The sequence below is a fragment of the Bubalus bubalis genome, chromosome 3, assembly GCF_019923935.1.
Source record: "Bubalus bubalis isolate 160015118507 breed Murrah chromosome 3, NDDB_SH_1, whole genome shotgun sequence".
Classification (NCBI taxonomy): domain Eukaryota; kingdom Metazoa; phylum Chordata; class Mammalia; order Artiodactyla; family Bovidae; genus Bubalus; species Bubalus bubalis.
The window spans coordinates 134,245,230-134,261,184 of record NC_059159.1 but is presented as its reverse complement, the minus strand read 5'-3'; the positions used below and the strand labels follow the sequence as shown (position 1 = coordinate 134,261,184).

General features: G+C 41.7%; 1 protein-coding gene across 4 annotated transcripts in view; it reads right to left on the bottom strand.

The window, feature by feature from the left end:
* The window catches only part of DOCK5 (dedicator of cytokinesis 5), a 281,525-nt gene that overhangs the window by 114,778 nt on the left and 150,792 nt on the right, over nucleotides 1–15,955 (bottom strand). For all 4 annotated transcript variants that reach the window (XM_044940174.2, XM_044940175.2, XM_044940173.2 and 1 more), the window contains exons 12-15: nucleotides 13,932–14,074; nucleotides 11,251–11,376; nucleotides 3,487–3,611; nucleotides 793–891 (exon numbers count right to left, since the gene is read on the bottom strand). In XM_044940174.2, the coding sequence (XP_044796109.2) occupies nucleotides 793–891; nucleotides 3,487–3,611; nucleotides 11,251–11,376; nucleotides 13,932–14,074 (493 nt within the window). The remainder of the gene's footprint in view (nucleotides 1–792; nucleotides 892–3,486; nucleotides 3,612–11,250; nucleotides 11,377–13,931; nucleotides 14,075–15,955) is intronic.

The window sequence follows — 15,955 nt, the reverse complement described above, 5'->3', positions numbered from 1 at the left end:
CAAACTTGGTTAGAGGCCAAGAAGGAGAGAAATGTTAGGAAACTGCTCACAAAAGTGTGAAAATTTCCATTTGGTGCTGGACCATCTTGGCAGCCTCTTACATCATTACAACCACAAGTTTTTCTCCAAATTTCAACACGTTGACAAACTAGAACATTATTTAAGATTTCTGAAGTTTCTGCAAGAGAAATGCTCTTCTAAAGAATTACGATGATCAGTTCATTTCTTATGGCAAACTGCAGGCAACCTGTGTAAAACGTCAGGATAAAGGAGGAATCACTGGTGGGTATAAGGGTCATTTGTGGAGATGTGTTTGGATCTAAAGTCTGTCAAACAGAGTGAAGTAAGTCAGAAAGAGAAAAACAAATATAGTATATTAATGCATATATGTGGAATCTAGAAAAATGATACAGATGAACCTACTTCAGGGCAGGAATAGAGACACAGACATAGTGCACAGATGTGTGGACAAAGTGGGTGGGATGAATCAGGAGATTGAGGTTGACATATATATACTACCACGTGTAAAACATACAGCTAGTGGGAAGCTGCTGTATGGCACAAGGAGCTCAGCTCAGTGCTCTGCGATGACCTAGAGGGGTGGGATGGGGGAGTGGGGTGGGAAGAAGGGTCAAGGGCGGGGGTATATGTATACATATAGCTGATTCACTTCACTGTGCAGCAGAAACTAACACAACATTGTAAAGCAACTATATCCTAATTTAAAAAAAGAAGAAAGGAATCTAAAAGAGGTTTCATATATGATAGAAGTTACTGATAGCACATTCTCACCTTGACGGTCTCATACCAACAGGGCTGCTTGACTTGATAATACACCACTGATTTGTACTCAGAAATGCCTTCATATCCAGCACCAGGATGAATCGCTTTCTTTGGATGGAAAGAAAAAATGAGGAGGTGACAATATTATCTAGACACTCAGGGTACTCCACATGGCTAGCGCATGTCTTACATTGGCATCCATAAGTTGATTACCTCTGGGGTGAAGAGTGAGATGACTTTCTAAGAAGATGTGGTACATGTATACAATGGAAGACTATTCATCCATAAAAAGGAATGAAATAATGCCATTTGCATCAACATGGATGAACCTAGAGATTGTCATACTAGGTGGTAAAATAAGTCAGAGGAAGACAAATATGACATCACTCATATGTGGAATCTGAAGTATGACAGACATGAACTTATTTACAAAATGCAAACAGACTCACAGACATAGAAAACAAACTCCTGGTTTCCAAAGGGGAAGGTTGAGGAATGGGATAATTAGGAACTTGACATGAAAAGATATGCACTACTCTATATAAAATAGGTAACAAGGACCTACTATACAGCACAGGGAACTATACGGAAGATGTAAAAACCTACACGTGAAAAGAATCTAAAAAAGAATATACACAGATGATCGATAGATAATGCTGTATAGATAGATACTTGGCTGTATACCTGAAATGAACACAACACTGTAAAGCAACCATATGTCAATAAAAGAAATTAATTTAAAACGACTGAGTTTTGGGCTTCCCCAGTGGCTCATTGGTAAAGAATCTGCCTGTCAATGCAGGAGACACAGGTTTGATCCCTGATCTGGGAGGATCGCACATGCCACAAAGCAACTAAGCCCAGGCACCGCAACTCTTAAGCCTGTGCTCTCGAGTCTGCAAGCCGCAGCTACTAAGCCCATGTGCTACAACTACTAAAGCCCGCATGCCCTAGAGCCTGTGCTCCGCAACCTGAGAAGTCACTGCAATGGGAAGCCTGCACACCCCAACTAGAGAGTAGCCCCCACACACCACAAACTAAAGAAAAGCCCAGCAAAGCCAAAAATAAATAAATTAATTAAATTATATATTAAAAAAAAGAGAGGGTGAGTTTCTAGCACTTTGAGGGTCCAAGTATCTCGATGCATAGTTGCTAAGGCAGCCAGTACCAGCTTAACATTCCTCTTTGCTAGAACTTTTATTCCCTCTTCCATTCCAACCATATACTGTCCTTCCTTCCTTTCTTCTTTCCTCTTTCAGCGAATGGAGGTCTAGTAAGGGTGACCCAGAGCTAAGCACGTTGCATACGTAAAGCCGCGTGAGGTCCTGTCTATGCTCTTGTTCTAAGGACTTGGTACGTAGGTGTGGTGTGTCCACTAGAACTTAGGGTTGTGGCTCTTCCTAGAAAGGAACCACTTAGTGCAGTAGAGTCAGGCCTCCGTGGAGGTATTTCCAAGCTAGTTAGCAAAGCCACGATGTGTACTTGAACTCTTGGGGCAAAAGGGCTCTCCTAACAGCACAAAGAAATGACTCCCACATTGTGGCCCACGGCATTCTGCTTCTCCCTCTATGCAGAGGACAACTTGTCTTTAAACAACTGATTCCTTCGAAGACGAGCACATCCCCAGGAAGTGATGGATGGTGTACTCTGCTGTGCCCCCACCACGATGCACTCAGTGAACGGAGTGGACTCCCCAGCAGGTAACTATGGCTCACACAAGAGGAGCCAGAGGTCACTCGGGCAGTAAAAGCCTGTCGTGACCACCCCTTGCCTATCCTCCTCCATGACGTCAGAATCAAGACTTAACTTCTGTGGGAGGAACAATGGACCGGAAGTCAGGACACCTGTGTCTGTTTCCTGCATCACCTCTGGGTCCTGTGCTTCCCTGAGAGAACACCTTATCCTCTCTGGGCTGCAGTTTGATGATCTCTAAAACTAAAAAGCGTGGTAGTTGACCTCAAACCAAGAGCCCTTCCAGTGTAACAGCTCTAAGCAGTACATCTCCACTGGTTCAGCTCGCTCAGGTGGAGGACCTGTACCCTCCAGATCGAAAGGAGGACCTTATAAGATTCAAAGTGTCTAAATTACTTGAAAATGATTAAGAATCTCTACATCAGGGGCTTCCCTGGTGGCTTGGTGGTAAAGAATCCGCCTGCCAATGTAGGAGACATGCATTTGATCCCTGATCTGGGAAGATCCCGTATGCCTTGGCACAAACTAAGCCCATGCACCACAACCATTAGGCCCAGGAGCTGCAACTGCTGAGTCCATGTGTCTCAACTACTGAAGCCCAAGAGCCCGTGCTCTGCAAAGGGAAGCCACTGCAATGAGAAGCCTGCACACTGCAAGAAAGGGTAGCCCCACTCACTGCAACTAGAGAAAGCCTGTGTGCAGCAATGAAGACCCAGTGCAGCCAAAAATAAACCAATAAAAAGAGAGAGAGAGAGAATCACGACATTAGAAATGTACACCTGAAATCCTGGTGGCTTAAGGTCTTTCTCAGCACAGGAGAAATAATAAAATTAAGAATCTATGTGAATTTATTAATAAAACTGGTAACTGCTATTCACAAATTTAATGGGCTTCCTACGTTTTTCTTGTGAAACACCAAATCCACTCTACAGTGAAGAACAATTAACGTCAGACCTGAAGTCCTGTAAAGGACTGTGTGACGGCAGCAGGACTGCCGGGAACATCACTAACCTCCAGGAGCCCGCCCTCCTCGTCATGGACAGACATGGTCACCTCCACGTTCTTTGGTGTCTTCTTTTTCCCCTTGTCAAACTCCCCATGGATCAGGGTGACATAAATATCATTCCGAACATCTCCTGCAATACAGCAAGCCATCCTGTGAGTGGTGCTACCTGGAGTCATTTTTAAATTTCAGAGTGTAATAAGATGTAAATTATATGTAAAATACAAAATGCTCTGACTTTGTAATAAAGTATTTACCTAGGAGTTTTTATATGTATTGTTCCCAATAGCTTACCTCATTTTACCTCTCCATACATAGCACAGTGTCTCTGAAGTACAGTTTAGTGCTATTTGTTGTACACGTGAAACTTATATAATATAGTACATCAACTATACCACAAAAAAACATGTGAGCAATGATTTATCCATAAGGATATTCATTGTGGTATTGTTTGTTAATGTGAAAACTTTGACGCATCTTCAGTTTCCAACCACAGAAATGGTTGAGTAAATTAAGGTACAGTGAAATGAAATAATATTCATTTACTCCTTTGAAAAACAGACTGAGCACAGACTCTGTTATGAAGCATTGTGCTAGGTGTTTGGGAGACAACGGTCAGCCATACACCCACAGCCTTGCTCTCAAGCAGCTTATAGTCTGGTGGGTAAGAGGAGCATTCTCAGACCATCATCTGATGAGATGCATCATTATAAAGTCAGAATCAATGGACGGTGTGGGAATCTACCCTTTGGGCTGATAGTGGAGGAATGAGAGCAGAAGGGAGAGTACATAGCATGTGCAAAGGCCCAGAGGTAGTAGACATATCCATGATGCTTTCAAGTGAAGGAAATCTGGTATGAGATGAGGTTATGGAGACAGACATAAGCCTGCCTGAGGCCAACAGAAGAATTTGTATCTTCATCCTGAATATAAACAGAAGTCATTGACATGTTTTCAGAAAGGAAGGAGTGTGACGATATCAGAAAGGCATTTATAATCGACCATTCATGCTACTGTGTGGAGAATGAGGTAGAAAGAACAGAACAGGGAAACCAGTTAGGAAGACATGGCAGTTGTCCAGGGAACTGAAGACAGTAGCTACAATTTAGGGAGCTGCAGCTGGATAAAGAAGGGGTGGAGCTGAGAGGCTTTCAAAGGGAAAACTGGATCTTCTCCCTCAATCCTGTGTGAGGTGAAGGAAAGGAGGTGTCAAGGGTGATTTCCAGGTTTCTTGTCTATGCAAGTGGATGGATGAGGGGCTGTTCTCTGAGATAAAAACACAATAAAAGAGTCAGGCCCAGATGCTTAGGATGGCAAGTTCCAGGTGCAGATTTTGAGTTAAGAAATAAAGAGAAAGAATGATCCAATTGAGGGTGGGAAGAGAAGATCCTCTTCCCACCTCTGATTAAAGGAAGGGTCTTAGAACTAGAGATTTGGATTCATAGGCAACTAACACACAGAAGCAAAATGAATGGATGAGGACTTCCCTGGTAGTGCAGAGCTCCCAAAGCACACGGTCCGGTTCAATCACTGGTCCCACATGCCACGACTAAGAGTTCACATGCTGCAGCTAAGACCCAGTACAGCTAAGTAAATAAATACAAAAACAAGGAGTGGATGAGATCTCCTAGGGAGAGGACAGCGTGCAGAAGGAAAGAAAGGAGACCTGTTAAAGACTGAACTGTGTCCCCCTCCCTCAAATTCACATGTTAAAGAGGTGACTAATGTAAAAGGCGGTCATATGGTAAGCCCTAATCCAATATAACTGATACCTTTATAAGAATAGGACACAGATAACACACAGAGCAAGGGGTGACAGTATGAGGATACAGTAAGGAGGCGGCAACCGGTAAACAAGAAGAGGATTCCGAAGAAACAACCCTACAGATATTTTGATTTTTGACTTCCAGCCTCCAGAACTATAAGAAACTATACTTTCATTTTTTATGTTTTATTGTTTGGCTACACCACATGGCATATGGGATCTTAGTTTCCTAAGAAAGGATCAAATCCTCACCTGCTACATTGGAAACACAGAGTCTTTACCACTGGACCTCCAAGGAAGTCCCATGTACTTCCATTGTTTAAGCCACACAGCCTGTGGTTCTTTGTCATGCAGCACAAGCAAACCAAGAGAGGGCATAAGGACCAAATATTGAGAAACTTAAAGGTGAGGTCGAAGATAATAAGTTGGCAAAGGAATCCTGGGAGAGAAGCCAGGGGAAGGAAAAAAAGAGAAGAGTGTGGCATCACCAACAGTGTGTAGTAACATTCCAAAAGAGGGAGTGAGCAACTGTGTCATATGCATGCCCGCCAGAGACGATCATCAGGCTAAGAATCTCCACTGGACTTAGAGACGCTGTAATCTTTCCGTGAGTAGTGACAGCCATTCTGGACAGAGAGAGACTGACGGGTGAGAAAACAGAGAGCATATAATTGCTTCCACGAATTTAGCTATGAGGGAAAGTGCAGTAGAGGGAAGAATTAAAGATGACTCTGGAGCCTGTTCAAATGGTGACAAAAAGGACACCAGTGAGGGATGTTGGCCCAGATCCATGTTTCTCAAACCTGGCCAATTACCAGAATCCCCAGGAGAACCCAATAAAGGTCCATACAGTCAAAACTATGATGTTTCCAGTAGTCATGTATGGATATAAGAGGTGAGCCATAAAGTAGGCTGAGTGCTGAAGAACTGATGCTTTCAAATTGTGGTGCTGGAGAAGACTCTTGAGAGTCCCCTGGACAGCAAGGAGATCAGACCAGTCAATCCTAAAGGAAATCAACCTTGAATATTCATTGGAAGGACTGATGCAGAAGCTCCAATACTTTGGCCACCTGATGCAAAGAGACAACTCATTGGAAAAGACCCTGATGCTGAGAAAGACTGAGGGCAGAGAAGGGGGCGACAGAGGATGAGATGGCATCACTGACTCAATGGACATGAGTCTGAGCAAACTCCAGGAGATAGTGAAGGACAGAGAAGCCTGATGTGCTGCTATCCATGGGATGGCAGACTCAGACAAGACTCAGCGACTAAACAACAACCTGGAGAACCCGGGTCTTACAAATTGAATCAGAGTCTGGGAAAGTCTGGGAATCTGTATTTTAATATCACCCAGGTAATCCTGACTGGGTGAACCAATGACTTACATTTGAGAACCATCATTCTGGATGATTTTTAAAGTCTATTATAGCCCTGGCAGTTCATGAACTAATAGTATTAAGTAGAAGGACTCCTTCCAGACAGATTTCAAATGTAAATTCACTTTGTCCAAAGAAAAAACTCGTCTATTACATTTTTTTTAGGTTTCGGTCTTGCTGAAGCAGTAAAACGGCCATCAGTTACAGGAAGAATACCAATACTTATTTTTATAAACAGCAAGAAGACAAACATTTTCCAAGAATGTTGATGAAAATGTATTAGGGTGAAACAGCTCTGTAGATGAAGCAGATGAAAACTACTATTCGTGAGAAAAGAAGATGATCTCCATTTTAGAACTCTTTCATTTCTTCATTCCACAAATATTCTTTTAGTACTCACTATGTATACAAATGCATGAGGCCATCAAATTATTTTGTGTGTGCATGCTCAGTCTCAGTCATGTTCAACTATTAGCAAACCAATGGACTGTAGCCCACAAGGCTCCTCTGTCCATGGGATTTCCCAGGCAAGAATACTGGAGAGGGTTGACATTTCCTCCTGCAGGGGATCTTCCCCACCCAGGGACTGAACTGCGACTCCTGCATTGGCAGGCGGATTCTTTCCACTGAGCCACCAGGGAGCCCATCAAATTATTACTGCTCCTTAATTTCACCAAGGAGGAACAAGAGTTTCAATTAGTTTAAAAGAACCTGGGGACTTCCTTTGTGGTCCAGTGGTTAAGAATCTGTGCTTCTATTGCAGGGGGCACAGGTTCAATCCCTGGTCAGAAAACTAAGATCCCACATGCTCTGCAGGGCAGCTAAATTAAATAAACAAATAAAAATTTAAAAAACCTGAATTTTTATGCACTAGATAACAGTTTGGTTTTCAAGAATTTTTCTAACATGCCAAAGATTGTTCATATTTTTTCTAATGAATATACAACATATTTGTGTTTTAACATTTATATTTTATGTAATCAGATCAGATCAGATCAGTCACTCAGTTGTGTCTGACTCTTTGCCACCCCATGAATTGCAGCACGCCAGGCCTCCCTGTCCATCACCAACTCCCGGAGTTCACTCAGACTCACGTCCATTGAGTCAGTGATGCCATCCAGCCATCTCCTCCTCTTTCGTCCCCTTCTCCTCCTGCCCCCAATCCCTCCCAGCATCACAGTCTTTTCCAATGAGTCAACTCTTCACATGAGGTGGCCAAAGTACTGGAGTTTCAGCTTTAGCATCATTCCTTCCAAAGAAATCTCAGAGCTGATCTCCTTCAGAATGGACTGGTTGGATTTCCTTGCAGTCCAATGGGACTCTCAAGAGTCTTCTTCAACACCACAGTTCAAAAGCATCAATTCTTTGGCGCTCAGCCTTCTTCACAGTCCAACTCTCATATCCATACATGACCACTGGAAAAACCATAGCCTTGACTAAACGGACCTTTGTTGGCAAAGTACTGTCTATGCTTTTCAATATGCTATCTAGGTTGGTCATAACTTTCCTTCCAAGCAGTAAGCGTCTTTGAATTTCATGGCTGCAATCACCATCTATAGTGACTTTGGAGCCCAAAAACATAAAGTCTGACACTGTTTCCACGGTTTCCCCATCTATTTCCCATGAAGTGGTGGGACCGGATGCCATGATCTTCATTTTCTGAATGTTGAGCTTTAAGCCAACTTTTTCACTCTCCTCTTTCACTTTCATCAAGAGGCTTTTGAGTTCGTCTTCACTTTCTGCCATATGGGTGGTGCCATCTGCATATCTGAGGTTATTGAGATTTCTCCCGGCAATCTTGATTCCAGCTTGTGTTTCTTCCAGTCCAGCATTTCTCATGATGTACTCTGCATATAAGTTAAATAAACCGGGTGACAATATACAGCCTTGACGTACTCCTTTTCCTATTTGGAACCAGTCTGTTCCATGTCCAGTTCTAACTGTTGCTTCCTGACCTGCATACAGATTTCTCAAGAGGCAGGTCAGGTGGTCTGGTATTCCCATCTCTTTCAGATTGTGATCCACACAGTCAAAGGCTTTGGCATAGTCAATAAAGCAGAAATAGATGCTTTTCTGGAACTCTCTTGCTTTTTCCATGATCCAGCGGATGTTGGCAATTTGATCTCTGGTTCCTCTGCCTTTTCTAAAACCAGCTTGAACATCAGGAAGTGCACGGTTCACATATTGCTGAAGCCTGGCTTGGAGAATTTTGAGCATTACTTTACTAGCGTGTGAGATGAGTGCAATTGTGTGGTAGTTTGAGCATTCTTTGGCATTGCCTTTCTTTGGGATTGGAATGAAAACTGACCTTTTCCAGTCCTGTGGCCACTGCTGAGTTTTCCAAATTTGCTGGCATATTGAGTGCAGCACTTTCATAGCATCATCTTTCAGGATTTGAAATAGCTCAACTGGAATTCCATCACCCCCACTAGCTTTGTTCATAGTGATGCTTTCTAAGGCCCACTTGACTTCACATTCCAGGATGTCTGGCTCTAGGTGAGTGATCACACCATCGTGATTATCTGGGTCATGAAGATCTTTTTTGTGCAGTTCTTCTGTGTATTCTTGCCATCTCTTCTTAATATCTTCTGCTTCTGTTAGGTCCATACCATTTCTGTCCTTTATCGAGCCCATCTTTGCATGAAATGTTCCTTTGGTATCTCTGATTTTCTTGAAGAGATCCCTAGTCTTTCCCATTCTGTTGTTTTCTTCTATTTCTTTGCATTGATTGCTGAAGAAGGCTTTCTTATCTCTTCTTGCTATTCTTTGGAACTCTGCATTCAGATGTTTGTATCTTTCCTTTTCTCCTTTGTTTTTCGCTTCTCTTCTTTTCACAGCTATTTGTAAGGCCTCCCCAGACAGCCATTTTGCTTTTTTGCATTTCTTTTCCACGGGGATGGTCTTGATCCCTGTCTCCTGTACAATGTCACGAACCTCATTCCATAGTTCATCAGGTACTCTATCTATCAGATCTAGGCCCTTAAATCTATTTCTCACATCCACTGTATAATCATAAGGGATTTGATTTACATCATATAATACACATATATAAAGTTCCTCAAGGGGATGATGTTCTTTTATCACTACAATGATCAAGGAAGTAAATGGGTCAAATTAAGGAATTCTCAAGAATACATATGCAGATCACTATCACGTGGTGGCAAAAAAGATGAAACTACAGTAGGAAACTGCACAACGTTTACATTCCTATCACCACAAGTAAGGGGAAAGCCAGGAACACAGCTGGAGCTAAAGCCAACGGAGCAGGAGGTCCAGCTGAGTCTGAGCTGAGTGGGCACCTTGCTGGAGTTTCCTGTCAAGGAGCCCACAGTGTTGATGTCATCATGAGAAGAGGCACGTGCAGATGAAGCAAGTAATTCTCGGGACAGAGATACAGCTATTTAGTGCTACTTAATGGGTGGTCTAGGAAGTATTTCAGAAGGACTTGTGCAGAACACAAAGGAAGAGAAAGCAAAGAGAAAATTTTGAGTTACTTTTAAAAGCGCTCTCTTGGGCTTGCATATTGGGTAGTTTTCTAAGAAACTGCAACTTGTAAATGATGAAATTTGATCTATGTTGCCTCGAGGGTCCCATTAGAGCACTCCAGTGGTCACTGCAGCACTGTTTACAATAGCCAGGACATAGCAACAACCTAAATGTCCATCAGCAGAGGAATGGAGAAAGAAGATGTGGTACATACATAAAATGGAATATTACTTAGCCATAAAAAGGAAAAAAAGTTGAGTCATTTGTTGAGACATGGATGGACCCAGAGACTGTCATATAGAGTGAAGTAAAAAAGAAAGACAAAAATCATATTCATACATATATGTGGAATTGGAAAAAACTTTTATATATAATCCTATTTATAAGCAAAAATAGACACAGAGACATAGAGAACAAATGTATGGACACCTAGAGGGGGAAGGGGTTGGGATGAACTGAGAGATGGGCATTGACATATATACACTATCTGTGCATATATGTCTTAAGTTGCTCAGTCATATCCGACTCTTTGCGACCCCATGAACTGTAGCCCACTATGTTCCTCTGGGAGAAGGCAATGGCACCCCACTCCAGTACTCTTGCCTGGAAAATCCCATGGACGGAGGAGCCTGGAAGGCTGCAGTCCACGGGGTCGCTGAGGGTCAGACACAACTGAGCAACTTCACTTTCACTTTTCACTTTCATGCATTGGAGAAGGAAATGGCAACCCACTCCAGTGTTCTTGCCTGGAGAATCCCAGGGACGGGGGAGCTTGGTGGGCTGCCGTCTATGGGGTCGCACAGAGTCGGACACGACTGAAGCAACTCATCAGTAGCAGCATACTCTTCTGTTCATGGAATTCTCTAGGCAAACATTATCCATACTATGTGTAACAGATAACTAACAAGAACCTACGTATAGCACAGGAATCTCTACTCCTTGCTCTGTGGTGATCTAAATGGGAAGGAAATCCAAAAAAGAGTGGATACATGTATAGGTATAGCTGATTCACTTTGCTGTACAGTGGAAATTAACACAACATTGTAAAGCAACTACACTTGAATAAAAAAACTTTTTTAAAGTGATGGCTACATGTAAGAAAGTCCTAGAGGATGCATAACAGGTGAATCAAGCAAAGCATTTACCTGGAAGGATTATCTCAGGAAAGCCCATCTTCCGTGCGATAGCTGTGGATCGATCAACCAAGTGTGAAAAATTTTTCTGAACTTGCGTGAGGTCTCCTGGCAATAGCTTCAAGGACACCCAAAGTCCTTTAAAGAAAAAAAAGACAAAATTTTAGCTCTTTGTTATGATCTATATAATAAATGCACACTCGAATGTTAAGAAAAATATATGCCTGGTATTAATACACAGATACATTACTGTAAAGACATCAATTCTCCCCCAGTTAACTTAGAATTTTAATGACACTCCCAACAAAAGCATAGCAGGATTTCTTTGACAATTTGACAGAGAGGTAAACAGATGTTTGCTCTGGAGGGTGGGGGGAAGATGGTCCCTATCAGATACCAAAATACTATGAAGTTATAATAATGAGTGATATTAGTAGTAAAGATATCTAAATCAATGAAAACAATGAAATCAAGTACTATTATATACAGCTATTAAGCATACAGCAAAAGAGACATAACAAATCATGAAACAATGGATCAATTCCATAAACGTACTGGAATATTCTATTCTACTCAGAGCAGAATCAATCTAACCTCTCACCACACATTTTCATTAAAATAAATTCCTAATGTAAAAGATAATGGAAAAACAGACCAGAAATTAAAAAAATAAGTGTACAGCTTTTTGAACCATTTTTCTACATATTGAAACAAATGAAGAAATCACAAAAGCAAAATAATTATCTATACAAGCTGAAATTTTGATACTCATAAAAACACAAAAGGTATACTTCATATACTATACACTACATACAACTATAAAAGGCATGACAAAATACTTACAAGAAATTATGAGTTTATACTCACTAGATGAAAAATATTTAGATTACAAATAAACAAAACATGAATACACAATTTACCAGGAAATACAAGAAGTTTATAAATACTTGGCTAGCTAGAAACTAAAAAGTATGCATCCTAAGTAGATGGACTATGACCTTTAGTATACAAAGAGTTTACAAAAACTGAGAATGAAAACTTTAGAAAAGTATAAATACATATGAGTGCCAGATAATTTCAAGTCATTTTTTTTTAATGCAACAGTTATAGAAGTCAACTTTTCACCCCTCAAACAGGTAAAGAATTTTAAACATCAGTTTGCCAAGCAGGCAGATAGTAATTAGTGCCTATCGACGGAAAGCATTCTGATAATATGTGCGTCTCCAGTCATAAACTTATTCCCATCATCTAATCCAGAAATCCTACCTCCGGGAATTTTCTTGGGGAGATAGTCCTAAATATGAAAAAGATAGTATGTATCTTTCAGAGAAGGCAATGGCAACCCACTCCAGTACTTTTGCCTGGAAAATCCCATCGACAGAGAAGCCTGGTAGGTTGCAGTCCATGGGGTCGCTAGGAGTCGGACACCATCGAGCAACTTCACTTTCACTTTCCACTTTCATGCATTGAGAAGGAAATGGCAACCCACTCCAGTGTTCTTGCCTGGAGAATCCCAGGGACGGGGGAGCCTGGTGGGCTGCTGTCTATGGGGTCGCACAGAGTGGGACACGACTGAAGCGACTTAGCAGCAGCAGTATGTATCTTTTATAGTATATCTTATATATCTTCATGTATAAAGATAGCCATACCAGAGTTATTTCAATTTATAATGGTGACAAACTAGAAAGTACTTAAGTATTTACCTAGGGGATTCCATGCTTGGGAAGAAAAAAATATAATCCAAGCAATGGAATATTACACAGCCACAAAAATATTTATGAAGAGCATGAAAACATTTGAAAAGTATTTTGTTAGGAAGGAAGAGAAGAAATATTTTCTTACAGTTTTGATAAAAAAAAAATTATACAGACACAGAAATTTAATTAGTTTAAGAATTTTCCACTCTAATAAATTATATCCTTAGGTTAGGAATTCTAAAACAACAGAAATATATTTGGTTATTCATTTTTAGAATATGTGTTTCTTCACATCTATTTCTCACTCAGGGTAACAATAGATGGCAATAGTTGTCAATAGATGGCAAACTAAATATGCCAAAAATAACGTTTCCTAATTGCTTCCCCTTCAGAAGACAATTACAAGGTGGTTTAAAAAGAAAGTAACTCTATCTTCAAAAACTGACCCCCAATCATCACTACCTTGGTATCTAAATTTTAACTATTTTCCCTTGTTACCCGAATTAAAATTTAGTTTCAATCAGCAAAACTAAGTCAACAAAATGACATATGGAGGTATGAAAAAATGATTGGCTGGAAAGCCCATTATTTTATATGAAATCATATTCATTTACATGACTTTGGTCTCTCTCTTCACAGTTTTTGGAAATGTAATGGCATAAACCTATACAGAGAGTGGAACATAATTATCTTCAAACTCTTTTTCTTTGTGCCTTAATTTAGAGCATTGGGATCATAGAGCAGACAAAAGTGAGGAGACATATCAGATGAGAATTCATTCTACACAATTTACAAAATACAGCCGCGAGACAAGGCTCTCAAGTCCGAACTGCCGTCAGTGTCAGTCGGAAGTTGAGGTGGGCAGTCCCCAGCAGGGTCTGTTTTATATCAGACAAAGATAATGAAAGGGCCAGAGTCCAAGGACTCAGCTCTGAGGGCCACCACTCCCGAACCCCACCAGAGCCCCCTCCCCGCTTGGTACACAGGGCCGAGTACCTTGTCCTTTGTGATTCACTTCTTTGGTTGCTATCACTTTATTCAAGACTGACGTGAGTGGTTCATTCTCCCCGATCACGTGGGATGTTATCAGGGGCGACATGATTAGCTGCCTCTGTCGGATATACGTTTCCATGGCAATTCTGGGAAAATGAGAAATAACCAGTAAGACAAAAAGAGGAAGTCTCTGCAGCAGAGCCTCAGATACTGCTGGGTCTGATGGGCCTATCATTTGAAAATATAAATAGTAAAGCAACCTAACTACAGGATACTTTCCATCTTTACTTTCCCACTGGGTGCCTATCTTAGCAAATTCATCTCAAAATGACTTGGGGGGGGAAAGGGGAAAAAAAAACAACTCAGGAACAAACAAAACTGATGGTCATATGATTAGACTGAAACCAGAGGCAGTGCTTGATGTGCTTTCCAAGGTGGGAGAGGCCAAAGGAATGGAACTGTAGAAAGGTGGAAGCAAGGGCAAGAGACCCAGCCCCCAGTTCTGGTTCTACTTGACAGTAAGCTCTGCCAGAGTCTCCCCTTCAGGCTTCAGTTTCTTCATCTGTAAGGAAACAGACCTTAAAACACATGCCTTGAAAGCTCCCACCTACTGCCAACACTCAGTGTACAAGAGTGCTGCGTATGCAATGGATTGTGGATGGTGTTTGTAGAATCCCATGTGATGACGACCTATATATAGGGTTGCAACGCCACAGGCACCAGCAAACAAGCCTCACGTTAACAATCACATCAGGCTGAGATTCTTACAGGGTGATCAAAGAGGGAAGTACAGCCCCCATTCTATGGAAAGCACAAGCACTATTGGGAACTCCCTATCCGCCTGTGTAGAACAATGGTCGCCAGTCTTCTCTGCTGTGGTTTTGGTCTCCTGCCCACAACACACAGGCCAGCTTGCTCTGCAGGGTTCAGACCTGTATCCTGACAATACACAGTGCGGGGAGCAAGCTCCGCCCGTGGCAAAGGTCATGAAGAAGGAGGCTCGGCATACGCAAAGGCGGGATCAAGCTTCAGGAGTCTCCCTGGAAATTCTTGAGCATCTACCCCCAAAACCCGAGTCTGCCTACTTTCTGCTTTGTGCTTTCACCTACACCTCAGACTTTATGGGGGGCTGTCCCCCACTACCTCACTCTGAAAAAAGAGTTAGCTTACAGTTCCAGTTAATAATTCCTGCGTGTGACAGTGTTTCAACCTACAAACTCCTTTGGAAATCCTCTAGCCTGCCTGAATAGGTTTTTCCGGCCACATGTGATTGCTCAGAGCCTCCCAACTGTGAGAGGCATGAGATGTTCTAAACTGTCTAAATACAGATTCTTTGAGCAGTTAAAAGATTGATTAGAAATTGTCTTGGTGAAGGGTTTTTCACTTGTTGGGCCAATGTTTGCTGCTAAGTCTCCATATCCCTTACCTGCTGTGTCCCTGGCAGTGTACTGATTAATATAATTGGTGTAAATAGTAGTTTTAATGTTTGTAACCTGGGACCCTTGAGTTAATTCTTTTTCTTGTTATAGCCCACCACACCTTTGCTCTGTAGGAATGCAACTTTATCTAATGCTTTTGGAGGGTGGCACTTGACTCATCAATCACCTTTAGAGAAAAATAAGTTTTCTGAAGAAAGGGACTTAAAACGTTAACAGGCCTCCGGGCCAGAAGATGATGCAAATCACCTAAACTTTTGCATATGATAAGTTTGCAGGAAGAAAGCCTGGCTTACTGCATGACTCTACCCCTTCCCCCATTATCCTCTATGCATAACTTAAGGTATAAAAACTACTTTGGAAAATAAAGTGCAGGCCTTGTTCACCGAAACTTGGTCTCCCCATGTCGTTCTTTCTCTTGCCTTCTGGTTGAGTTATTCAGCCTCTTTTCTTCACTGAATTTCCTCACTGAGCTATCCTTATTTCAGCCTCTTTTCTCCATTGAATTTCCTCACTGAGCTATCCTTATTCTATTACTATTTATATCCTTAATTAAAGTTTAATTAAGCAGTTGTTTCCTGATCCTCGCCG